Below are 26,070 nucleotides of genomic sequence, written 5' to 3' on the forward strand. Positions count from 1 at the left end.
CTTATTACAAATAAGACAGGATATTGCAAAGATCTCCCATTATCAGCAAGTCTCTAAGGTGAAATGCAGACTATATGACTCCACAGCATCCCATCTGCATTTTGCTAGCACTTTCAAAATCAGCAATGTGCCATCCTCCACAGAAGTTGTTTCGGGAGAAGGTTCTGGGAAACAAAAGGGGAAAATTCCAGGGCTGAAGGGGGAAGAGAACCTTAAGTGTGCAAAGGAAGCTTTCTTAGAGAACACAAACACAGAAATCCTAGCCTGGGAAAAGAATGGTGGAGAACAGGGTCAAGATAGTGTTATCAGCTTTCAGCTGCAGCTGGCCTGACTTTTAGATTGCCTATAGAAAATGGCTCTCAAACACCACAGTTAAATAGCGTGGAGGAGGGATGACTCCATCCCGTTGCTAGTATTGAATGGAGACTCTTCATGAAGGGTTTGTGGCAGAAAGACCTCAATTTGTGAAGACTCTGCAGCAGAATGGGCAAGAAACTTAAATTATATTTAAGCTTAGATATTGAAGAAATACAGCAAAAATGGTTGAAAGCCTAAAATTTAAAAGATCTATGAAATCTTTCCCCACCTATAGAATCTTCATGTTGTCAGATAAATCTTGTCTCAATGTAGGTCTTTTTGGAAGCTTATTCTTCTAAACTGATTTTTTTAAATTAGTGTTTTAAATAAATATTCTCCTGTAGTATTTACAATCCAAACATTCCTGCATGTGCTAGTGCCCTGGTAAGATGAAAATGAAACTGACGAAGAACAGAACTGAAACTCACTAGTCAGAGTTTTGTTGTCTGAGCTAAGAGACAGCATATATAATAAATTAAGATTTAAAAAAAAAATCAGTTACTCAAAGATGTTTAATGAAATAGGTAAGTATTTTGTAGTCACACATCCCTTTTGATATTAAAACAACTGCCTTTTTCAATAAGCCATAGTTCACAAATGGACAAGCTTCCTAAGTAAGAATTGTTATCCGCTAACCCATGCTTGGGGTGGCTTTCTTTTACTCTTTGCCTCTTCAAGGTCTTGTAAGGGGACTCAAATAAGGTTTTGAAATTCTGCAACTCTGGAATAAAAGGGTAAACTTACCATCAAGCAGCTATAGCTGGAAACTCCCACTCTGATAGACTCTAAAGTGGGAGATGTCCCCATTTGAACCATGCCTGTGGAATAAAATGGTCCCAACTTTCACTGAGGAAGACCTGTTTCAACTTTACCAAGAATCTGGAAAAACCACTTAAATTTCTAGCTCCTGCTCTTAGTCACTATTCCATTACCACTCCTCCCCACCAGCAGTTTGCTTTACAGTTCTTGATTTGGTAGCTAATTAGAACTTTACAGGTTCCTAATTAAGTGTTTAGTTTGTAGATCAATGGAAAAAGCCTTCAGAGGAGAAATGACTTTGGCTTCGGGTTTGTTTTGCAATGTACTTATCTATTGGGCCAACATAGTTGTAGCTAGCACAGTTCTGATTCCATTGTGAACAGGACAGATTCACTTGAACAAATAATACCTGATCGTTATTGCTTTAGCTGCTTTTAAGTGACTTATGACAGGAGATAATGCATGAGGAGACAGACTTCAAATTCTAGCTGCTGAGGCAATAGCAGTCTTGCTCTGCTGATGGCCTGTTAGAGGTTTTCAGTCTGGGAAGGGGTATCCCTTGTATCTGAGAAGTGCAGAGGTTTTCATTTCAGATAACTGCAAATTAGTTTTTAGACAATTAGTAAATTAGCATATTTACTATGCATTTTGCATAGTTTAAACACAAGCAACAGGAAGAATTGCTTGTCGTACAGGTTTTTTGGTCTTTTTGTGCCCGAACTGGGCTTATTTTGAGTAGCTTCTTCATGCTCTGCTTTGGCCTTCCTCCCAGCTCATTCTCTGTGCTGACAGTCTAATGGTTTTGAAGATTTTTTTTTTCCACATTAAATCTTATACAAACTTGTATGAGTTGCAGAATGGCAAGGTTTGTTGTCTAAGATTGCATAGTAGAGCTTGCCTTTAACAGCATGTGCTGAACTGATGGGGAGGGAGGGGAAGGGATATTCAGATGACCTCCATGACTGATCTGGTCACTAACAGGTAAATGGCAAAAGCAAAAACATTTTGTATAAAAGTCTCCATTCCCCCCACTCCCCCAAGTTCCTTCCATAAATTGAGGGACGATCAGACCAGGTATTCCGCATAATGTTTATATTACAAAGCAATAAGAACTCTTCTTGAAAACTTAAGCAGTTCTGGTTTTGTGTATCAGAAGGAGAAGTAAAGAGCTCAATCTTATTACAGTTTGCGTTTAAAATCCCTTGCGTAGATACAAGTGCCCATGAAGAGCACAGGAGGAAGCCAACCCATTCTTCCTCTGCCAGTGACATCAGTCCCAAAACAATAGTCTGATACCTTTACGGTTCTTCCTGCCTCCATCTTCCCATTAAATACCTGCCCCAATTGTTCATGGAGCTCTTTGTGCATCAACTGAAGATAGTTGCATATGGTGTATAATGATAAACTTTTAAAACTGTGCTAGGGAGTTCTACGCTTGAGGTTCTATTCTTAATTACATTGGTGATTTTGTCACTTGTTTGGAAATGGGTCCTGAAAGGAAACCAACCTGATAGACTTTTCACCTTGGAACATTACAGCTTTGCCTTTCTAAGCTACCGCTTTGTAGCTGAATGACTACAAACAGGCTCCTTAGATCATATACCTTGCCTGTCTGGCTTTTGAAAGATGAGAATCGATCTAACAATCAAAGAAAGTTAATGATGGGAGCACTCAGACTAATTGAGTCTTGGTTCTGCAACTAGTTGTATCCTTGGCAACTGTTGCAGAGAATCGGGCTTTGGAGATCCTTGCTTTTGAACTAACACAAGGTTGCATATTCAAAGAGCTTTTATTTGAGCCACAGACTGCAAATAATACGGGCTTCTTAAAAAGGATGTTGAATCGAGTAGAGAGGTTTAACAAGCAGGAAAAGTGTGGGCAGGAAAATTGCTATTTGCTTTTCGGAAATTGCTGCTAAGCAACATTAACACCTACAAGAAGCAGTTAAACAGGTCATCGGTGAAGAGTTTACAAATACAAATATCTTAACTTTAATTTTAGATTGCTCTGGAGTCTCCTTAGATACACAAGTGTCTGCTGTGACTTGAAAGCGTTCTTTATCGATTATAGGTGCCTTGTTAATAGAAGCAGCTAGTAACTTTGGCAATTGAACACTTTGGGTGTCACCACTGCACTTAAAATTGAGTGCCATCATATAGCTGTGTACAGATCAAAGGCCTGACTCGTGCTGAGCTAGGCGTGCCATAACTTACCTCTTTCTCGCACCAATCAGTATTTACTCTCCTTCTTAGAGGTTGAACATCAAAAATACAAAATCTTAAGTGACTTTTGCAAAACTTTAATGTTAAATGGCCCTTGCAAACTTCTTCCTGTCCTGGTACCTCCTTTTGAACTAATGAGTCTGGCAGGGCTGATTACTGTGGTGTTAAGACACTGCTGATAGGACTTCACAGAGACATGGGAATTGCCATACTGGATTGGATCAGTAGTCTCTCTAGTCCAGTATCTGGCAGGAGTGCCTGCACCGCTGCTTTAGAGCAGTGGTTCTCAAGCTATTTACCATTGTGGGCTGCATATGCAGCTCTGTGGTATGTGGGCTGCATCCACACAATATATATACTGCCTGTATGGCCCTGAGGATGTCACGGGTGATGGGCCACCGCTGTGTTGAGAACCGCTGCTTTAGAGGAAGGTGCCAGGAACCCCATAATGGACAGTTGTGGAATAATCAGTGTGACTGAAGTGGAGTTGCTATGTGATTTATGGACACTCGGAGGCCTGGACAGTGAGGGGAAGTTATTGTATATTGGGTTATAAGACTTCCTGTATGAATGCATTGATCTAGCACAATAGGAGGCTAGGAGAAGAACAAACATAAAGGCAAAACAGTGCCACCCCAAGTGCTTGGTCAGATGTTGTTTATCTTGGGAGCCAATTACAAGACAATGGCATACTTCCAGGCACCAGTCCAAAGTGCCACAGCTGTTTTGCCAGGCTGGAAACTAGAGCTTAAAAGGACAGTAAACAGTTAAACTCTTCTCAGGAGAGGAAGGGGCAGTGGGTCATTTGTCAGGTGCTGTTCCTGATGAGAACAGACTGGTCCTGCAGGAGTGCCTGAAAGCAAATGAGGCCTTCCCTGCTCCCAGGGAATGGGAAGCCTTAGGGAAGGCAAGTTTAGTCTGGTTTGTTTTTACGATCCGTTTTCCATTCAATGCTTTTGTTCTAAATAAATAATACTTTGCCGCATGGAGGCTGTTAGTCACTGGTTGCCACAGTCATTGTTCCCAAAGCGAACAGATAACTGCAGATACTGAACATAAGTCAGACCTTGCTGTGGTTATCACAGTTGATACACAGGGGACTGCAGCCCAGGGCCCGGGCCGAGAGCAGGAGAATGACGTGATTCTGTTTCAGGGAAGGTGAATCTGTAAGGAGTGCACTCGAAGAGACCAGGACGGGGCAGAGGGGCAGTTCCCCTATGAGCAGGCTGTCTCCGTTCATGGGCTAAGTTTCCTCCCAACTCCATTAGTTCGGGTATGTCTACACTGCAAAAAAAGATCTGTGGCAGCGAGTGTCTGAGCCCAGGTCAACCGACTCGGGCTTATGGGGCTTACACTATGGAGCTAAAAATAGCAATGTAGATCCTGGGGCTGAGGCTCTGAGACCCCCACCCCCTTCCCGCCGGGATTCACTGCTATTTTTAGCCCTGTAGCGCGAGTCCTGCCAGATGAGTCCGTTGATCCAGGCTCAGAGACTTGCTGCCATGGTCATCTTTTACAGGGTAGATGTACCCTTAGCAGCTGGCTTACGTCCCAAATCATGAAGGTTTATATCCTTTATAAAATGGTTTTCATCCTATATAATGAACACAATGTTCTCATTCATATACATGTTTAATTCATTAAGGTCTTAGTCTCAATGATAGCTTGTGACAGAGTTCCACATGTTAATTGTGTTGTAAAAAATGTTGTCTTTTATCAGTGGGTTAAATTTCTTGTCTTTTTATTGACTGTTTCCTTGCTCTTGTATTGAGAGGGTCAATAAAAGCTCCAGACTTACCTTCTCTAGCCCATTCGTTATTTTATATATCTCCGATCTCCTCTAACCTTAATGTCCCAGTCTATTTAATCTCTCCTCCTAAAGAAATTTCTTCAGTCCTCTAATCCTTTTGGTGAATGTCTCCGAACACTCCCTCTTTCTGCTCTCTTAGACACCAGGTGACCAGACCTGCACACAGTGTTCCAGATGTGGGTGCACTGTTGTTTTATAGCCAGGCAAGATCACTCTTTTAGTATTGTTTTCTGTTCTGTTCTTTGTACATCCTGACACATTTGCCTCTCCTGATCGCTGCTACATACTGAGCAGAGATTTTAATTGAGCTGTCTGCATTGATGCTTAGAGTGCTTTCTTGAGTGGTTAATTAATTTAGAACCCAGCAGTGTGTATTGTAGCTAAATGACTCCTTCCAGTGTTTAATATTCCTTAAGGTAAAAAAATAGGGTCTTATTGTAGCTTCTTGGTTCAAATAAATATTAGGTTCACAGATGTTAATCACAATATCAAAATGATCCTTTGATAGGCTACTAAGTACTGTATTTAGCTCTTAAAAGTAACTAGTTTATTCATTGATAAAACAAGGAGGCACATAGTCTGAAATAGTGTCTCTTCGCTTCCTAATCTGGTTAGATCAGGGGTTCTCAAACTGGGGGTCGGGACCCCTCTGGGGGTCACGAGGTTATTACATGGGGGGGTCGCAAGCGGTCAACCTCCACCCCAAATCCTGCTTTGCCTCCAGCATTTAGAATGGTGTTAAATATATAAAAAAGTCTTTTTAATTTAAAAGGGGGGTCGCACTCCGAGGCTTGCTATGTGAAAGGGGTCACCAGTAAAAAAAAAAGTTTGAGAGCCACTGGTTTAGATGCTAACGTTTGATCTAGTGTTTCAGTTCCTATCCGAGGATTGCTGTCCAGAGTTTCATGTGTACAAAGCTGTGCTGTGGATGGGGAACCCCGTTTATCTGACCTTCCCTTAACGGGCTCTCTGCAGTTACCAAACAACCAGGACTCCAGGGGCAGAAGCGGGCGATCTTTCATGTGGCCACTAGATGGTGCTGCAGCATCACATTTTCCCATTCTCTGGTTTATCCAGAGTTTTGATTATCTGATCTGGCCGTAGTCCCAATTAGACCAAATAAATGGGGTTCTATTGTATTTCTCCCATTTTAGGGTGTGCACAAGCTAATAGTGATTGAGTCACAGATGGACCACTTTGTTAGCAATGTGGAGAAGAAATGGGTTGCCACAGTAGTTTACTATTGGTAAATGTAGCACTAGAGGCGTTGCCCCAGGCCTACTTGCTGTTAGGGTTTGCTTTTCAGGCATCTGCCTTTCACTTGCAATCAAAAAAATCTCCCATTGACTTGACTTCCTGGTTCTAGTGCTGTTTTTTACTAGTTCAGAAACACTCGACTCTCTCTCTTTCCAGGAAACCCCAGCTCCTGCAGGGTGTCTATGCCATGGGCTTCAACCGACCCTCGAAAATACAGGAGAATGCTCTGCCCATGATGCTTGCTGAACCGTACGTATCCATGCTTTCCACTTCCCCTGGGAAGTGGGGAGGTGGGAGAGCCTTATGTACGATTACTGTTAAACTGTAAACACTCTGGCTAGGAGACGGCCTACTTGAAGTGGCGTTGAGACACACTAGTGGCTGTGCGCGCTGTGCTGAAGGGGCTTCCTTTCCATTGGACTGTGCTGCTGAAATTCTTTCGAATGCTGCCAGGCTACCCAGCAAACTTCCACAGGTCCCCATAAGCACCCTTTGCCTAGGCTTGCACTGCATATTCAGCCACACGGAAGACAATGCCGTTCTTCCTGGCAGCAGTAAATCCGATCCTCTTGGCAATGTAGGGGAGATGAGGCTGTTCTGCACCAGCCCTGCATAACTCCTGGACAGGACAGAGCAGTCAAAATGCTGTGGCTCGTGTCCGCCTTGCTTCTCGGTGCCCTTTAGGTGAAGAGCATGGAGGAGTGAAGCGAACGCTAGGGGGAGATGAACAATATGGAAAACTACTGCAGCAACACAGCAGCTTTCCCTTCAAATCTCCATAGCGCATAGAAGCTGCTTGTGCCAAGATGCGTGCGCCCTGCAGAAAATTCACTCGTGTCCTCCTCCTTGTGCAGTCCTGCCCTTATGAAACTAGATGGTGACTTCAGTTAGGATGTGGCCAAGATGCAGGGCCAAATTAATCCAGACGTATTAAAATCACTTATCTGTGGCTGCCATTCAGTTAATTTAAGCTGTGTTGCCAAATCTCACAACTGTGTATCTTGTATTAGCTGGTCATAGAATGGATTATATTTAACCTTGTGCCAAAATGTTTAAAATGTCCCCTTATGTGTTGATCCAGCCCACAGAACCTGATTGCACAGTCTCAGTCTGGTACTGGTAAGACAGCTGCCTTTGTCTTGGCCATGCTCAGCCGCGTTGAACCCGGGAACAAGTATCCACAGGTAGGGGCTACTGGAATCTAATGGTTGTGCTGGTTTTTAGTTGTAGTGCGGCGCCATCTAGTGGAGAGAAGCTATATTCCTTTGATAAGACACTGGTAGCAGCTACATAGCTTCAGCTTCCCAGTGGGCTGTGATGTCCGAGCATTGGGGAGCAGAGGCAGCAGAGTTGAAAATGCTGATTCTTTTTGTGCCGGGGTACTGGGTTCTCCCAGCTCTCCTGACCAGCCCGGTTCCCGCCCTCCCTTCTTTTCTCCACCTCTGTCTTTCTGTATCTGTAACAGCCAAATTGGAGTTACAGTGAGCAGCTGTGCTGGGGTGGGGTGAGAGTGTGTGGGGGTGTTGAGGCGGGAGCAGGGATTGGACTGGAAGGGAGAGGATCTGTACTGATGAACCACCTGTGGTTGAGGAGCCCTGAGAAGTGGGGAGTAGATGGGGTGTTGAATGGTTTGTTTCTTGCCTCGTCCAGTTTACATTGATACCTTTGTGTTAGACTGCTGGACTGGGTAACAGGGCCTTTTGCACAAGAGTTCGGCACACTGGATAGGAGTTGGGAAAATTCAGTTTAGGAAGCCAGCTGATGTTTCTAACCACTGCTCCGAAGCAATGCGGAGTAGAGTTCCCACTTTCAGGGCGTGGGCAGGAGTCACGTCGCTTAGCTGTTCTGCCGAAATGGACTCAGCAGTTTTACCAAGGCAAGAGCTTCCTTGCTAAGGATGCTGTGTTATCTTCACTTTGAGCTACATTCATTAGAAATGTCCCTTATAAAAACGTATGTCTTTGTTAATATGGCACTTTGTTTGGCCATATTACCATAGTACTGAGCACCGACGTTCTTCGCAGGGTGTTCTGTTTACATGCTTATGTGGGCAATACAAAATATACAAGCTGTACAAAACTAACCGGTACAAGACGCTACACATGCAAATGAACTTCCTTTTAATTGGGTGACTTACTAAAAACACTGTTCAGCTCATGAGTGTTAATGAAATTTACCTACAACAGTGTTTATCCTAAAATATTGGTCATCTATTTGCACAGAGGTGAAGTTTCACAACTAAATGTATTTCACAGGGAAGTGTGACAATCGAATATACTCTTATCTGCTTTCCTTCCAGTGTTTGTGCCTTTCCCCAACATATGAGCTGGCACTTCAAACAGGAAAAGTAATTGAACAGATGGGAAAGTTTCATCCGGAGCTAAGTCTTGCATATGCTGTCCGAGGCAATAAATGTGAGTGTGAGGGGAAATACACTCCCTTTTTGAAGATCTAACCAGGGAGACTTACTCCTTTTTCTAGTGAGGTGTGGTAATGGGAATTTAATGCATTACTTTCTCTTAAAATTTGAAAGTGATTGGGTTTGACATCAGATACTCTTAGCACAGTTGGTCTGGAATCAAATTCTGTCAGGTCTCACTGCTGTACAGAACATGAGCTGGTGTAATGGGACTTCACTCTTGGAAGCCCTAAACTGGGCATGGAGTGGGAGTTGGACAGTTCATGAACTGGGTTTTTTACTTGAGTTTCTTCCTCCGTCTCCTCAGAAAATAACTGAACTTTGTAACTATTAGTGAAATGGAAGTGGCTGATGAACTTTATTGGTGGCTGATCTGTTTTGTCCAAGTGAATCTTTCATATTGTGGGTGGCTGGTGCAGATAATTACACATAGTACTTGTTTCAGGTGTAGGCACTGTATAAACTGCTAAATTCGTGAAGTTGGGGAGAAGCGGTGGATCTTGTACGCTTCATAAGGGGTTAGTGTTCTGACAGATTACCTCCCTGACTGGGAAAGCAATGTTGGATGCTGCAGAACTGCCCTATAGAGGATGTAATGACATCTGTTGCTCTGGCACTAATGGGACTGTACTATTCAGCCCCCCTTCTCCTCCCCTCCCCCCCCCAAAAAAGTCTCTCCAGAGTAGGGGAAGAACTCTGAGCAAGAGAGTAGGGTGGGGAGTAACATACACAATGATACAGCTTTCACCTCCTCATGGAAGTGCTGTGCACACACCTCTCATGAAAGCCTTTCTTTCTGTCTACTAACAGTGGAGAGAGGTCAGAAGATCTCTGAGCAGATTGTAATTGGCACTCCGGGCACTGTCCTGGACTGGTGCTCCAAACTGAAATTCATAGACCCCAAGAAGATTAAAGTGTTTGTCCTGGATGAGGCTGACGTGATGATAGCAACCCAGGGCCATCAAGATCAGAGCATCCGCATTCAGAGGTAAGGAACATCCCCATGCTGTCATCTGGGTTGCCTGAGGAAAGGGAAAGATACTAGTTCCCCTCCACCACAGCCAGTTGGTTTCTCTCATTGGCCTATTTAATGTCCCATTTCCTCTTCATGGTTGCAGGAAGGGATCTCTTCCAAATGGCAGGACATGATTATTTGCTGATGACTAAGGCCACAGGCTACAATAGAAATACACTTAACTCTAATCCAGGCAGTTCATAAAGCTGGAATTTCATTGAAAGCAGACATTTAATTATTTCAAGGTTCGAGAACAGCCCTCCCTAGCCCCTGAGGAGGATTCATTGCTTAAAATGTCCAAATTTATCTGGATGCCACTGGCAAATTGAGTTGGGATGTGATTAGATATTCATAGGCTAATGTTTAGAAAGCCTAACGGACTGAAAAGGCTGATTCCAAAGGTTTGTAAGTGACATGCTTTGCTGCTGGGCTGCCGCAGGTGCCACTGGGCTGATGGTTTCTAATAGGAAAACCCTAACTTGTTTGCCTTGCCTTGCAGAATGCTCCCCAGAGATTGCCAGATGCTCCTATTTTCTGCCACCTTTGAAGATTCTGTATGGAAATTTGCCCAAAAAGTTGTTCCCGACCCCAACATCATCAAACTGAAGCGAGAGGAGGAGACACTGGACACCATTAAGCAATACTATGTTCTGTGTAATAATCGAGATGAGAAGTTCCAGGCTCTTTGTAATATATATGGAGCCATCACCATTGCCCAGGCCATGATCTTCTGTCATGTGAGTCGTTCTGGAGAATGACGTGACCTTTGCCACGCCCTAAAGCGAAGGGAGCTCTCGTTAAAACAGCCCCATTCTGAAATAGTGTCTGCAGATGCCAAGAATCCTAGTGACACAGACTCCTTGCAAGATGATTGAGGGCATGATCGTTCTAGGAGCACAAATGGGCAACAAGCCATTCCTCATCTTGTCTTGGAAATGGAAAAATGCAGGAGAGTGGCTGGAAGAATCCGCCTTCTCGGCTTGTCTCTGACACTAATTGCCTGTTGGTCCTATCTCTGCTGAGGCTGGAACCCTACTAACAGCCGTTATTTAAAAAAATGGTTCCTAGTGAAGTTTCACTTACTCCTGTGGACACGGAGTTTCTTAAAATCGTGATAGCCAAACTGCCCCATGTGAGTCGTGGTAACCATGCTGGAGCCATCTAGCCCCAGCTGGTCTTAAACATGTTTGTTGCTTGCATGGTTCCAGCCATCGTGTGGCTCACTTTTATTTTTAAAGCGGTCTCTGAAAACCAAAGAATTTGGGGTTCTGTAAGCCAGTAAAATACGTCTCAGAACAAAGTGTACAACAAAATGATAAAAATAAAAGCAAGAAGGCTTTAATGGGGTGGAAAAATAAGTCTTGTAGGTAAAAGGACTGCCACTGGCTTGTGACTCTGCTAGACCTCAGTTTCCCTCTCTGTAAAATGGTGATGATACTCTCAGGCGTGTTGTGGCACTCTGGGATTCTTGTATGGAAGCTGCTGTAATTGCAAATTTTAATTGAGGCCCATGGTGATCACACTAGCAAAGCTTAGCTCTAGATAGGAAGAAGACTGGTATGTTAAGGCACGTGTTCTGTACCCGAGTGTCCACTAAAGCGAAGAGCCGTTTCCTGCAGTTTTAAAATGCAATGTTTGACGTAGTCAGGACTTGAAAAATGAACTGGCATCTTGAATTTTATAGCGGCTTGACTCAACCCTTCAGCAGAGATTCTCACTGGATGGTCTTAAAGGGACGTTTTCAACTTGAAATCTAGCCAGTTTCCAAAAATGAATAGTTAGTGATACCACATACGACACTTGTCCCAGTCTTCTTGGTGCAAGGCATGTGGTCTTACAATAAGTTTCCTATTAAGTCTTTTCCTTGTTGCTGAGAGACCCAGACAAGCAGTGGAGCTGCCTGACTACACAGAGAGATGTCCTTTGTAAAAGGAAATAGAAAACATGTCTCTAAGCTTTATCTTAATGTTAGGCTTTCAAACAGAAATGGGAATGGTTTGGGTTCTTTGTTCCTTTTAAACTATGATGCTAGAATCCTGGAATAAGCAGAGTTGGAGCCCTGAGCGTTCCCTTCTGTTAAGAGAGGCCTGTTCTGGTTTGAAGTTCAAAAACTGTCTTCCCAGAAAGATTTTAATTGCTCTTGCTTTACATTTCAGACTCGTAAAACAGCGGGCTGGCTGGCAGGAGAGCTGTCGAAAGAAGGTCACCAGGTGGCATTGCTAAGTGGTGAGATGATGGTGGAACAAAGAGCTGCGGTGATCGAGCGTTTCAGAGAGGGCAAAGAGAAAGTGCTGGTGACCACAAATGTCTGTGCCAGAGGTAGAATACAATGTCACTGCATCTCGGGGAAGGGAAGCGGGTGGTTGTACTTGAGACGGGACTGTGCCGTCTGGTGACAGACATACAAAATATTGCTGTACCTCCTAAAGAAGAATTTGTAACCTGTGCTAGATTTGTACAAAAGAGTCCCTAACAAAACCAGTCCAAGGGAGACTGACAGATGTGCTGTCCCCCAAAACTTCTGGGTGGTCCTTGTCGTGTGTGAGTTGGGTTAGGTCCGTCTCTGCTGGAATGGCTTAACGTGGGATTTCCTTAAAGGAGACCTGAAGTAATGTGAAGAATCTTCCCTTCCGCCAAAGTCTCATTTTTCTGTCCTTTGGGCACATTGAGGCATCCCATGGCTGCGCCCTGCCCTGGCTTGTGCGGTGGGCAAACAAATGTGTGCCCTGAATTTTCTCAACTTCATTTTCACTAGAGGTCAGGCAAAGGAATAAACTCCTGTGTGAGTTACAGCTAAAAGGGGCATTCTGGACATTGCTGAACACTTAAACGAAATAAGTTGACTGGCTCTCCTAGCCTGGCTGTTGAGAAGTAGGAGGGGCAATTGACTATATTTTAGAAGTTGTTGCAATTTATTAGTTTTTCTAGGCCCCATAAACATCAATATATAGTTCTGGTATGAAAGCATTAGGTCATGCAAAGGTGCTCAGTTTCTCTATGAGCTGAGGGGTGAAAACATTATCCATCCTCCATTTGATAGCATCCTCTCACTGTAGTATCTTAAAGGGTCCTCTCTATGCTATGGAAACATACGTTTCCAATTATCCCTGTACGTTTTGCTGAGCACTCACTCTTGACATCGCTGCAGGCTTCATCATGGCACGTAGCTTAACTTTCCACGAAACTTGGCGGCAGTAATAGTGCAGTTCTGTGAAAGGTGTTGAAACTAATGGCTCTGGGTAAGCCCTAGATTCTGGGATCAAAACACTGAAACAATCCTGGACTAAAATGGGCTAAAGGGAGAGTTGTAATCTCTTGAACGCTTTCCTCCCCAGGGATTGATGTAGAGCAGGTCTCTGTGGTTATCAACTTTGACCTTCCTGTGGATAAAGATGGCAACCCAGATAATGAGACGTATCTGCATCGGATTGGGCGTACAGGTCGTTTTGGCAAGCGAGGACTGGCTGTTAACATGGTAGACAGCAAGCACAGCATGAATATTCTCAACAGAATTCAGGAACATTTCAGTAAGTTCCCTTTAGCTTCATTTCTTTTGCGTAGGTATAGCATTATTTCTATAGAATTTTGAGCAACTGTGTATCAGACAACCCTGACTCTAATTCTGATTTCCCTGTGGTCTTGGTCTTTGATTAGGCTTAGCAGAGTTTTGCTTTGCTACATACAGTCTGTCAAGGGTACCACTGCACTTTATGTAGCACCTTGTTTCAAAAATAACTAGGGGAATAGCCAGTTATTTGTATACATTCAAATGGGCATAACTTCGGATATAATTGTTTTATTTTACAGTAGAACAGTGAATACTGTTTAAATGGCAGGTATGATAGCCCATTTTGGTATCGGAATAACTTCTACATCTGTCATAAGACAGTAAACTTCCAAAGTGATGCATGACAGAAGTGCCTGGGAGATCTTGCTTGTGTCCTGCCAATTCATCCAGTTCTCATTGGCTAACTGGCATCATTATTAAAAATTGTATTCCACATACCATAATGTTACTTAAATGCCCCTCAGTTTACAATAAAGACATTACCCCCGCCCCCAAGAAATTGCTTCCAATTTGAAACTTGAGTGACCCAGTGATCTACAATCACAGATCCAGAGGGTGTGGTCTGTGCCCCAGCCTGTAGCCAGTCCCTTGGAAGTGACCACTTGAGTGGGCCGAGCCCTAGGTATCCACACAGTTCCACTGGGGGAGGCCAGTGACCTCTAGGGGTGTGTCTACACTTACCGGTAGGTTGGCGCTGCTGCAGTCAATGCAGAGGCTGTCAATTTAGTGGCTCTAGTGAAGCTCTCCGGTCAACTCTGATAATCCACCACTCCAAGAAGAGTAAGGGAAGTCGACGGGCAAGTGCGGCATAGGCACTGTGGTAAGGTGACCTGTGCCACGTTGACTCCAGTTACGTTATTCATGTCACTGGAGTAGTGTAACTTAGGTCAGCTTATCACGGTAGTATAGACAAGGCCTAACGCTTTGACACTGGGTCTTTGGGCACTAGCGAACCCTATCTCACTCTGGCTCCCTGCAGTGAATCCAGCCAAGCCAGACTCCTGCAGGAGGTTTGTACTGTACTCCTTCAGGGCACAATGCTCTGTATATGCCTTGACCCCAGACAGCTTTTCCAAAACAAGGTAACAATTCCTTAGTCACCTAACGTACAGAATCTGAAAATCCTTGGGTCAGAATAGAGAGGCAAAGATTCAGATAAAGTTCAGAATGGCCTGCGTGGGGTCACAGCTCCCTTGAGCCATGCTGCTAAGGAGCCATCTTAGCGTGCTCTCCCCATCTCTGTCCCTCCTGTCCTTAGTCCCAGGTGTGTATCTGTCACTCCAAAGGCCAGGTCTTAACCCCGCCACCTTATGCCTTTGTTCTCCAACTGGGGCTTTTGCTCAGTTTCCCTGCTGAGAGGTGGGGGGAAATCTCCTTCCTCTGTTGGTTGCTGGGTGTGAACTTCTTGGCTGTTGGGGTTCCCATTGCCTTTCTGGATCCTCCACTGATTTGGGTCCGTTTCAGCCTGTTCTTTAAATGACCTAGTCTTCATACCACTCCAGATAGTTATGTGACACAACACCTCATGTCCCCCCCTCTCTGTCCCAAGAGCAGCTTTTTAATCCTTTACATTCATGCATAGCAATGCAAAGCACAAAGGGAAACTGAGGCATGAATAAGAATGTTTCCAAAATTCCCACTTTGTCACACTAAATTGTTGAGACTTGATTTATAAAACTTAATTTTATTGTGTTGGTCATGGATTGGGATAGATTCATCTTGTGACAAGAACAGAAGTGGGATTTAACACAGTAAGGTGGGACCTTGCTTCATCTTCTGGTCTCTCGTTGTACAAAGTGAACTAGTTCCGATTCTCTTCTAATCTTCTCTTGTAGACAAAAAGATAGAAAAACTGGATACTGACGACTTGGATGAAATTGAGAAAATAGCCAACTGAAACGCAGCTGCTGGAACTGATGTACGCCCTCCTGTGGTAGCTCTCCCACTACAATTGGCTCAGCGTTCAGATTGGCACACCTTTTGGCCAGTCATGAAAAGGACTCTTAAGATATAAATACACAGAAATTACCTCACTTTAAAAATTGCAGTTGGACTTAAAATTGTGCCGCTCTGCGGAAGAGGAGGAAATGTTTACAGAAGCTTTTAACATTTCTTAGTTTAGCCTTAAAATGGAAACATGTTTTAAATTCTAAGAAATAGACTTGCCAAAAAGTGGCCAATACGTAAATATCTAAAAGGAATAAACAAATGCTTTATTTGGTTAATTGGGATATTATTTTTGGACATATGTGATCAGTAAAACAAAACTCAACAGCCAAATATATGGACATTGCCTTTAAAAAACAAGGCAGATGGTTTTGGCTAAAAACTAAACTCACATGAAATAGAATTTATTTTTCTAGTGCTGCCTTGTGCTCTAAAGGTTTGTTTTCTGGGTTCCTGATGGATTTGCCCTACTTTTCCTTAAGTAGATTGTCCAGAAGATCTTTCCACTAGCTCATATTCTCAGATAGTGGTGCAGTGTTGCTTTTGCTGGGCAGTATTTTGGTTTTAGTTCGTTTTTAGAATGGCCACTATTCATAAAGCAATGCAATGGTTGAAAGTGTTAATTAACTACTATAGAAATTATATGATGCATTTAACCTTGCCAAACCAAATCTTGGTTCATGTGGGTGGGAGGGATCAGCAGTGTAAGGAGGACTGTACTAATCAATATCCAAAATAAATTCACCCCTACAAATGGTAGTGTCTCTTGGTAGAGGAGTGGGAGTTATAGTTACCTTTACGCAGGTGGTGCCAGTTTTAAAATGCTGCTGTTGTCTGGGCAGTTCCACATGAAGTCTCATATGGAGCTGTTGGACTCTACCAATCAATAATGGAAACAGGAATATTTATCTGGTAAAAAAAATATAATAGCTTGTATTGACCAAAAATACCCTTAAATAGAACACCAAATTTGCCTGTTACAGCATGTTTCAGTACCACAGTCTTGAGTTAAATTGCTCAGCCAAAATACTGATGGGAAGCACTCCACTTTCATTGTGCTTGTATCGCAAAGCAGACAGGTCATCAGTCCCTACAAACCTTGCCCCAAAGGTGACCCTTGCCAGCAAAGGTTTTATTTAGAACTTCTAAGTTTGGGCTTTTAGTTGAGTTGGGACCACTTACCGTGCACAAATGGAAGTTTGTGGGTTTTTGTTTCCCCCCCGATTCCAGGAGAAGTAGGCTCCTAAACATTAACTTTGTGGTGCACAGTTCTTTTGGGAAAAATGGACATGCGTGAGCAGCCATCGGACTGCTACTCAGTGCAGGAATCACTTCAAAACAAATGTATAAATTGTAAATTGAACTATAAATTTTCTTTGCAATTTTGGCCATCATATTCTGTTCAAAGACAGGAATGTTGATCCTTTTACCAAGTAAAAAAAGGCTCATTTAAAATGTACCTAAAATTTTAGGAAATTGTGCACCCTTTTATCAATTTGTACAAAGTCTTTAGTGAAAAAACTGTTAAAATTAAACTTTTTGTATTCTGGGGTGTATCTATTTTTATTCTGTTGAAAACCTATTTAAAGTGGCAGGTGAGTGAGTGCTTGCGTGTAGAGTGGAAGACTTGTTTCAATCACCTACTTTACTAGTACAGCTGAATGACCTTGTGACAGCAGTGCATTGGGTTGAACTGTCATGAACGCTGCTGCTGGTCCTGTGTGCTCTTTCTAATGTACTTTTAATTGGAATAAAGAACATGTACTGAACCGTGCTTCGGTTAGTCTTTGTCTCTGGCATCCCTGTTTGTTATCAAATGTCTTGTGTAGAGGACTTGATGGAGATAGAGTTCTGGAAGTGCTTCCTCTTGGAATACTCCCAGGTGAATTCCACTGTGAAATATGAGATTAGTGTAACTGAGCTGCTGTATTTCCCAGATGCTCTCAGTGTCGAGTTATGGCACCATCCCACCAGCCATTTATCATTAAACTATATCGAATAACTAATGAGATCAGATTAATTCTATTCTTCCCCAATGTCTCTTTTGATGCCAGGATTTTTCCTGGCATCAGCCTTAGTGGTAACTAAGCACTAAAGGATAAAACTTGAAGGTAGGTGCTAAATTTAAATTGTGCGTGACCATTAAGGCACCTACTTCTTTGTTCTTGGGGAGCCACTCAAAATACTGCTGCTAGATCCTTCCAGCCAGCCACCCTGATCATCCCCTTCTCTTCACTTATTTTCTCCACTGGTTGTCCTTTATCAGCTCTCTGGCCTAGCCTGGCCTGGCCTTCCCCTCCCTGCTTACATGGTCTTTACCAATGAAATATACAGTCCTATTAATTTGAATTCCAAAACAGTTCACTACCTGCTTACAACACAGGTTAACAACTCTTTGCTGCTGGAAGACAAAGAAAAATCGGGTAAAGCATTTGCAGGACTGCTTGAGTGCAGTGATGTATGAGTAGAATTCTGGAAGTCTGACTTGTTTCTCTAGAAAGGCTGATTATTACTCTTGCCCAGATGTTATAACAGTCTATTTGAACATGCTGTTAAAAGTATGAGGAACTGTGGCAAGAGTGAAACCTCTAGTTCATGTAAACCCTTGATTTCAAATCCAAGTTGTGCTCAGAAAATCTTTGCTGGTCTTAGCTTCACACTGAAAACAGTTTATTTAACATTGTTTAAATGTAACATCATACACACATCTCAAACAGTAAATTGACAGTACTTGACCTAGTATTTGTTTTATAGCTTAAGTCTGGTTTTTTTTTTCACCACTTCCCTTAACCTATTCCTGTATGTCATGTGACTAGCTGACCTGTGGGGGAAGAGATTGTGTCAATGCATAAAATCTGCAGTAGCTACTGAAACAATGCCTGCAACAAGCTATCGTTTCCAGTGAAGATGCTCACAGATTTTTTCATAGCAAAGCTCTTCAGGACACATCCCTATTTTCCCTTTATCCTAGCCAAGATGTGACTTGAATAGGTGCATTAAAGTGGAAAAGGTTTGAAAACCATCTGGACTCCCTGTAGAGGAGGAAGCAATGGCTGCGGTAACACCTTGTGGAGTTTTGGTCACATTTCACAACTAAGTATTTAAAAAGGGGTAAGAAGCCACCAGTTAATAGCTCAGATTTATTCAAAAAGAACTGAACACTTCGCTTATGGAGGTGGTTTGCATTCTTTAGCATTAGCGGGCTCTTCTATGCTGCTGTGTGCTGGCCAACAACACTACACTCAGTTCTGCCACTTGAACCAGCCATCTCTCACGAACAGCCAACACTAAGTTCAGAACAGAAGAATACGCTGTATTCTTCCACGTAAAAAATTAATCATACAGTTAGTTCATTCTTCCCACTGCTCTTGGCAATTTTCATAGTGAAACATTCTTTCTACCATGTTCCCAAATAGGTTTCTAATGAGGATTACAACTAAGCTCTGATACAGTTGTACCCCTGAAGGCAATTACGAATGCTTTTAGCTTCGTGTAGTCATCTAAATGCTGCTATTGAAGTCAACAGACCAGTGTCACCACTTGCAGCATCGTATCGTGCTAGTATTTCAGCAGCTGTCTTGTTCTACGGGGCTTAATTGCTGGCCTACGAATATTTGCTTTTGATTGAAATTCAGCATATGTGATCACAGTAAAGAGCAAATATTCTACCCCCCTTTACAAAAGGTTGGTTTGGCCATTAGAGTGAGGCAAAAACACTGAATTTGTTTCACCTGTAATACTCAAAAGTAGCCTATTATTTGGCAAGCTGTCCAGTCAGGTAGCCTGATCCATTCTTTTATTATACTGGGTGTTCAACTCAGCTACTGCACATGGACAATAAGGTTTTCCACTAAAAAATATGAGGCTTTTTAGCACGTGCACAGCAGCTGCATTAATACAGAAAGACAGGACCAAGCCATTCTACTCTCACAGGTTGATTTTTCTGAACTATAGAAAATAAATAGCACAATAGTTTGAGGTACAGTCTATTCGGTAAATAACAGCCCCAGCAGAACTCTTCCTGTACGTATTTAGCCAAAACGCAAAAGCAACGGTTAGTTGTCCAGGTTAATGCAGTTCAATTTAAAAGAGCGTTAAATTGCACTAGCAAACAGCACTGAAATTCAAAGTTACAGCAGACAATCCACCTTTAACTCTGGATTTCCTGATTTACAGGTGTGCATCACAATCGTATGCACTTGATGAAGAAAGAAAGCTAATGAGTTTTTAAAAAAGTCCTCTTTGTATCCATTCAGGAATCAGACCACCTTAACCATGACTTTCCTTTTATGAGAAGACAAAGCAGTCATACTCTTGAGGCACTGAGGTTATATGGGAATAGTTTGATTCTTGAATGTACTTTACCCTTGACCTTGTACTTTTAACACATCCCAGCAATGTATTTACTCTCACAAACTCGGTTTGAGTTACTGCTGTGAGACCATTTTCTGTGTATTGACCACTGTAGCTGTTCTTGCAGCTAATAAGCTACCTTATTATGAAGATCATTAATGTAACTTTAAGGAATCAAAATAGAAATAAAAATAGTGCTGCTTGTATCTTCCCAGCTCCATGTATTATTCTGACTCAGACTTCATGTGGGGAAGTGGTGCATTCCTGGAACAAAAACAGAGAAGACAAGACAGGCCTCCCCGCACCAGAAGAGAGGGCATCAGAAAAGTGGGTCTTCCCAGAAGAATAGAAACTCTTTTTAAAAAAACATTTAGAAATACTATGAAGCCCAGAAGCTGGTGCCCACTTTTAAAGTGAATTATGATTGTACACATGGAAAAAATAGATACTCTTAATGTGGTGTGTACATAAACTTTAAAATAATTAAGAAGTATTTCAGCACACTCTATTTATATACAAGTCTACTTCAAGGGAAGCGCCTGGAAGACAGCGGGACTAAGAAGTAGACCACTGAAACAGATCAGGCTGGTTCAGTGCTTAGACCACTCATCAAAGGGAAGTCCATGGCATCCAACAGAGTTACATGCTAAAGGGTGACCGAAGTTGTGTAAGAATCGTCGTACATTTAGAGATCTCCCTCTTGTTCTTCCTGTAGGATGCACAACACTGACTTGTGTGGGATCCCGCACTCTTGCAGGGACTTGGTCAGGTCAGGAAAGCTCCTCCTAGGCACTTCCATTGTTTCAACACTGCAGCGTTTGTATTTGGTTGTGTTCTTTTGTTCTGCCACAGCGAGGACCGTCTGAAGGCTGTCCGTAGGCCTGAAGTGATGTTCAAATCTTTGACCAGAAGGAGACCTAACGGCAAGCAGCAGTCTTGGTTCTTTCTTCAGTGGCTCCTCCAAGTTTAAAACTGAGGATGAAGAACTTTCTTCTCTTGTTTTCCTTAACGGCTTCTTCTCCGAAATGGGAGGCTGGACTTTTGAGCATTCCCCTCTAGCCCCTTCATTCTCTGTCATTACACCAGTGGATTTTCCCTCTCTGGGAAGAGCTTTGGATGGTTGCTGCTGCTCCTCCTGTCTACTACTCATTTTCAGTTTCTTGGTCTGTTCGATCACGGTTTCCACAGCACCCTTCCTGCTGATGGACGGGAGCACTCTGTACTTATTTAGGGAAGAGGAGGTCCTCAAGGGCACTTGCTGGAGGAGCTCTGGGATTTCATCAGGAGACACCTGCCCTGGCTGGCAAGATGGTTTGGTAGATGCTCTTTGATTGCTTGCTGCGTCATAGGGAGCTGCTGGCTGAGGGGAGGATGGCACTCTATAAGAATAGGCCTCCACACTATGGGAGTAATTCAAGCTTGATCTCGTGCGTCCCTTGGCAGATTTCGGCCGGGTGACATGCATATTGATGGTGTTTGACCGCCAAATGAAAGCTTCTGCAGTGCCCAAAGTGGTGTTGCATTCAGATGGTGCTACTGTGGCCATTGCTTCTCAAGACACCTGTAGAGAGGGTGACGGGGAAGAAAAAAGTTACAGGAATCCGTCGAAAAATCTCTACAGCATTTTACTTCACTAGAGTTACCCCTGTTTTTATGCTGCACTGTGTTTAACATGATAGGGTATCCTGGCATGTGTTGGTTCACTGTGTGCAGGGAGATTACAGACCAGCTCTGTGGCTGTGTCAAGTATCAAGTTTGTGGCCTGTATTCCCAGATGCTGGCTTTGTAACAGATCAAGGTTCTTTGGGGTAGGGAACAGGCCCGTATGTCTGTAAAACACTATGTTTGCCTATAGTGTTGTAGGAACAAACAAAAGTGGGTTTCCTCTGGAAGGATCCCAAAGCGCCTTTCAAGCTACGTACTCGCAACACGATGCAGCCACACCTGGGATGAAGGGCTGTGGTGAGCTGCACAACAGAGGAAGGGAAATGCTGATAAAGGACACCAGAGCTGTGAAAAGTGCCATGGGATTTTTAATAATAGCAGCATGGTACTCCATTCACTAAGATCAGAAGGACAAATGGGTGAGTCTGTCCGCTGGGATCAGAACCATGACTCTTGGGGAGTTCAAATATTAAAGCCAGATAACAAGAGAGAGGTTTTAAGTCTGTTTACCTGGTATATGCTGTATATTGTTTGCATAGCACTCTATATCAAGTGCTACGTGTTCTTACTGTTTTTCAAGGATTTAATGTAGGGGAAGCCTTTATTATTTTAATAGATGGAATGGGGTGTTATTTATTATTTGTCTTTCAGTACTTTCTAGAGCCATCAGCTGGGGTTGGGGCCCACTAGTGCTAGGCACCATGCACTACGAGACAGTAACTGCTCCAAACAGCTCATTATCTAAACAGATAAGACACTCTAAGGGTGGGTGAGAGGAAGTATTATGATCCTTAACCAAGATCACACAAGCCTGTGGTAGAGCCAGGAACTCTTGAGTCTCAGACCAATGTTTTAGCCACAGTCTTTCCTCTCTAAGGGTATGTCTACACTGTAGCTTTAGCCTGTGCTCCCAAGCTCATCCATACACAAAACTATCAAGCATGTGCTTATTTTGCACTTTGAACCCATGCTTGCTTGCATGGCTGGGGGTAGGAGTTGTAGCCCAAGTAGTGCTTTAGCTCTGGCTGGAATTTGCCCATTTTGCAGTAAGGATGCGACTCATATAGTCCTTTATGTCCTTCCCACAATTCCCCTTCTCTCTTCCCCAGAGGACAGGCAAGTTCTCCCGCAATTGACAAAACTGTGAAAGGATCCTAGAGCATCTCAGCACAAAGAATCATGGGTTCTGCCCCCAGACACACATGAGGGAGTACAGATGCAGTGGGTAGGGCTTTGCTGTAGGAATACTCCCACCCAGGCTAGACTAACCTGCGTGCTCCGACCCACACCCAGGATAACTCTGCAGTGTAGCCAGCCAACCGTGCACGTGTCAGTTTGTACAAAGGTTTTAGTGAAAAACATGTAAACAGTTTTTTATTCTGATGTTATTCACTCATTGAATGTGGCAAGCGAGTGTATGTGGAGGAGCAGATATGACATCATTGCTGTCTCTGAGGTGTCGATTAAGTTCCCAGTGTGGACTTTTAGGTACGACTGACTGCACTGTGGCTTTAAAAAAAATTTAGAAGTCTCTTATTTAAGTCCTTTGAGCCACTCTGACTGATTCAATCCACTGAAACCTGTTGTAAGTGACCAGTCAAAAGACCTTGAAGTTCATCTCCTTAATGGGTGTTATTATACAGGCCTTCTAATAAAGATGGAGTAGAATTCTACTCAGTGACTCTGATCCTCAGCTGCAACGAGACCACTTTGCTCCAACAATTCAAAGCAGTCTTAGAGCCACGGGAGGATCGTCCAGTGGCTTAGAGGTAGGATAATGATGCCTACATCACCCACTCGCTTGGTAAGGGTGGTTTGGCCAAGGAAAAAGGGGCAAGTTTTCCACATGACCTGGCAATCCCTGGATGCCATAATGGTACTTTGAGACCATTGTCACACACTGGCTACTCCAAAACTAAATAAAACCTTGGGAATGACCAATCTTTAGCAATGGCAGGTTTATTTGGATTTACACCCCTCTGCAGGGAAAGCTGCCCCACCCTCCCGCCATCTAACCCACCTTCATAATCCAATGTCTCTTCTCAAGTGCATAAACCGTCTGTTACTCCAAGGGGGATGCCAACATTCATGTTCCACCGTATTCATCAAATTAACTAGAGTTGGAAAACCAGATGCTCATGGGCCTTTTGCCAGTGATGTGTTATTTAACACCTTGTTTCTCCGCCTTCCTCTCTTGTCTCAGTGAAATGGAAATGATCAGTAAATTAAACGTCTAGCAAAGACAAAGTACAGTCTCAATGTACAGGTGTGCCTTGGCATGCTTTCACTATCAAGCTTTTCTAAGGTACAATAATCATCACTCAGCCACCTGAATAAGTGATCTATTTACTTACAACACAAATGTACAGGCAAGCGGACTGACAGTAATAATCTGGACACAAAATCTAAGTCACCAATAATAATTTCCTAGGAGTATATTAAAAGGGCAGGAGTGTTATTTGGTTTAGAATACCTTCAAATAAACTCCAAGGCAGCAAAATCAATATGAAGAGCTAAAAGCCATGGTCTTACACCCCTTCGAAGAAGGATTCTTGAACATGGCAAATCAGCGTTACCAGCTGTCTAGAAATATATTGACAGTGAGCAAAATTATGGATAATCCCCTAAGAAATTCACTGTTTGCATCTTCTGAGTGCTGGACAGCGTCATTTCATTTTAAAATAAGTGTTTAGCATTTAAAATTGTCACACCAGTCTTTAAACAAGACATTTTAAACTGGGTTTCTCAATCAGAGGCCCATATTAATAGCGCCGTGCACTGTATTAAGAAGATTTTAAGCAGCAGGAGACCCAAGATAGTAGTTACTGCTTTCCCAAAGGGCATAGAAAATGGAGAGGACAGGGAGTTTTTTTGAATAAATGGGTATAATTACCGAGCAAGCAGTCCAATACTCACTTGACTCAACCTTTCTTGACTTTGTGCAATTGTTGCGACATCTAAAGCTCAGTCCAAAGGAGCCGTAATTTGGTGAGGGCAGCATTGGCAACTAGCCAGGGGCCCAAGGGCTCCATGCATTTTGTATATGTTTACACAGTTGGTTAAATCAACAATAAATGCACAAATCCCCTAGACTGGTGAACAGAAGCTGCATTGTCATTTGAGTGCACTAGTACTCAAACCTGCAGCTGATCTGCTTTGTCCTCATGCTGCATTTACCAGGACAGGAGCCCACTGGGCAGCATTTAGGACTCCAAAGGATGCACTTTGGGTGTGGTACTAAGAGGCCTATGCTTTCAAAAGTGGCCACTAATTTTGAGGCCTTCAAGTTTTGGGTGCCCAACTTCAGTCACATTGGATGTGATTTTTCAGCCATGCTGAGCTCCCAGCCAGAGCTGCTCACCACCTCTGAAAATCCATGTTTCAAAATAATACCCCCCAGCTCTTAGCTAGCACTTTCCATCAGCTGATCTCAAAGCAAAGCTCTGAATCAGCTCAGACACAACATTTTACAAAGGAGGGTCAGTGGGGAAACTGAGGGGAAGTGACTTGGCCAAGGTTACCCAGCAGGCCAGTGGCGGAGCTGGGAACAGGTCTCCCCTGACTCCCAGTCCCGTGCTCTATCTACTAGTCACACCTGCCTCCCTTAGGAGCTCAAGTTGGGGGGGGAGCACTCAGAACTGGTGGCTACTTTGGGAAATGTCCCCTTGCTGTCGATCTACCCTCCACGGTGCACCCCAGAGGCACTGCCCGCCCAGCCCTGCCCGTCACCCTCTGGGCACCCCGGGGGGGGGGGGAGCAGGATTTGGCGCTTGTGCTGGTGGGAAGGCCGAGAAGTGTCTGTGTCCTGAGGGTCCCCCCCACGCCCCCTGCAAGCCAGAGCCAGGGGTGGGGAGCGGGACGGGCCCTGGCTCAGAACGGGGCGGATCCCAGGGGTGCTTGGTCGGGCGAGGGGCTGGGTCGCCAGGGGGCTCCTGAAAGGAGGGGGAATCCCTGGGGGGGGGCAGGGAGGGCACCCAGGTCCCGAGCGAGGGGAGGGTCGGCGCAGTGCAGGGGACCCCCCCAGGGGCGGAGGGGCGGGGTGCAGGCCCCCCCAGGGGCGGAGGGGCGGGGTGCAGTGGACCCCCCCCGGGGCGGAGGGGCGCGGTGCAGGGGGCCCCCGGCACAGAGTCCCCGGGGAAGGCCCGAGAAGGGCCCGCAGCTGCACACGGGGCTGATCCCGTCTCTCACCTCCGCGCCGCTCCATCCGGCAGCCCTCGCCCAGCCCCGCTGGTAAACAGCCCCGCGTTGCCACGGCAACCGGCCCAGCCCGTCACCCACTTCCGGCAGTGACCGGAACAAAGCCGACCCCTCCCCGCCCGAACCACAGAGAGCAAAGGGAAGGCTGGCTAGAGCGTACACTCTCCCCCTCACCCCATCCCCCTCTAATTCGCTCTGGAGGGATCAGGGTCCTGGCCCGGGTTCAGCGGGGTGGCTCCTGCCTGGCTCGGAGGGTCCTTCCCAGGCCCCATGTCACCATGGTAACGCCCCCGTGGGGCCGCTGCCCCCCGGGAAATCCCTGAGGCTGCTCAGTGCCCGCTGCCCTTATTCTTCTTATGGGGGGATATTGCTGCTTAGGGCCCCCAGCGGGCCAGCACTGCCTTTGTGGCCATGGTCCAGGTGTGTACAGCACCTAGCGCGCTGGGGGCACTATCTAGGGGTGCCAGGCGTCTGGTTTTCAGCCAGTCGAAAAGGGACCCT

General features: G+C 44.3%; 2 protein-coding genes across 4 annotated transcripts in view; one reads left to right on the plus strand and one right to left on the minus strand.

The window, feature by feature from the left end:
• LOC101939357 (ATP-dependent RNA helicase DDX19B) overlaps nucleotides 1–17,123 on the plus strand; it is a 30,886-nt gene extending 13,763 nt beyond the window's left edge. The window contains exons 5-12 of the mRNA XM_005292979.5: nucleotides 6,562–6,654; nucleotides 7,487–7,589; nucleotides 8,705–8,819; nucleotides 9,635–9,812; nucleotides 10,339–10,576; nucleotides 11,996–12,158; nucleotides 13,175–13,366; nucleotides 15,243–17,123. Coding sequence (XP_005293036.1) covers nucleotides 6,562–6,654; nucleotides 7,487–7,589; nucleotides 8,705–8,819; nucleotides 9,635–9,812; nucleotides 10,339–10,576; nucleotides 11,996–12,158; nucleotides 13,175–13,366; nucleotides 15,243–15,304 — 1,144 coding nt within the window. The 3' untranslated portion in view covers nucleotides 15,305–17,123. The remainder of the gene's footprint in view (nucleotides 1–6,561; nucleotides 6,655–7,486; nucleotides 7,590–8,704; nucleotides 8,820–9,634; nucleotides 9,813–10,338; nucleotides 10,577–11,995; nucleotides 12,159–13,174; nucleotides 13,367–15,242) is intronic.
• An 884-nt stretch (nucleotides 17,124–18,007) lies between these two features.
• Nucleotides 18,008–25,813, minus strand: UBXN10 (UBX domain protein 10). Of its 3 annotated transcripts, XR_010594276.1 has the most exons (3): nucleotides 25,561–25,813; nucleotides 23,393–23,605; nucleotides 18,008–21,268 (listed from the first exon to the last, which is right to left on the minus strand). XR_010594276.1 is itself a non-coding variant. In XM_065575296.1 (2 exons), exon 2 carries the CDS (start codon nucleotides 21,251–21,253, stop codon nucleotides 20,393–20,395), a length of 861 nt encoding a protein of 286 aa, XP_065431368.1. In that variant the 5' UTR covers nucleotides 21,254–21,268; nucleotides 25,561–25,648; the 3' UTR covers nucleotides 18,008–20,392. The 3 variants fall into 3 exon arrangements, 2 of the variants coding, with proteins under 2 accessions (XP_065431368.1, XP_023960155.2); XM_065575296.1 differs by lacking the exon at nucleotides 23,393–23,605 and having other exon boundaries at nucleotides 25,561–25,648; XM_024104387.3 differs by lacking the exon at nucleotides 25,561–25,813 and having other exon boundaries at nucleotides 23,393–23,530.
• Between the last annotated feature and the right edge of the window lie 257 nt (nucleotides 25,814–26,070).

This window comes from Chrysemys picta, chromosome 21 (genome assembly GCF_011386835.1).
Source record: "Chrysemys picta bellii isolate R12L10 chromosome 21, ASM1138683v2, whole genome shotgun sequence".
NCBI classification, from domain to species: Eukaryota; Metazoa; Chordata; order Testudines; family Emydidae; genus Chrysemys; species Chrysemys picta.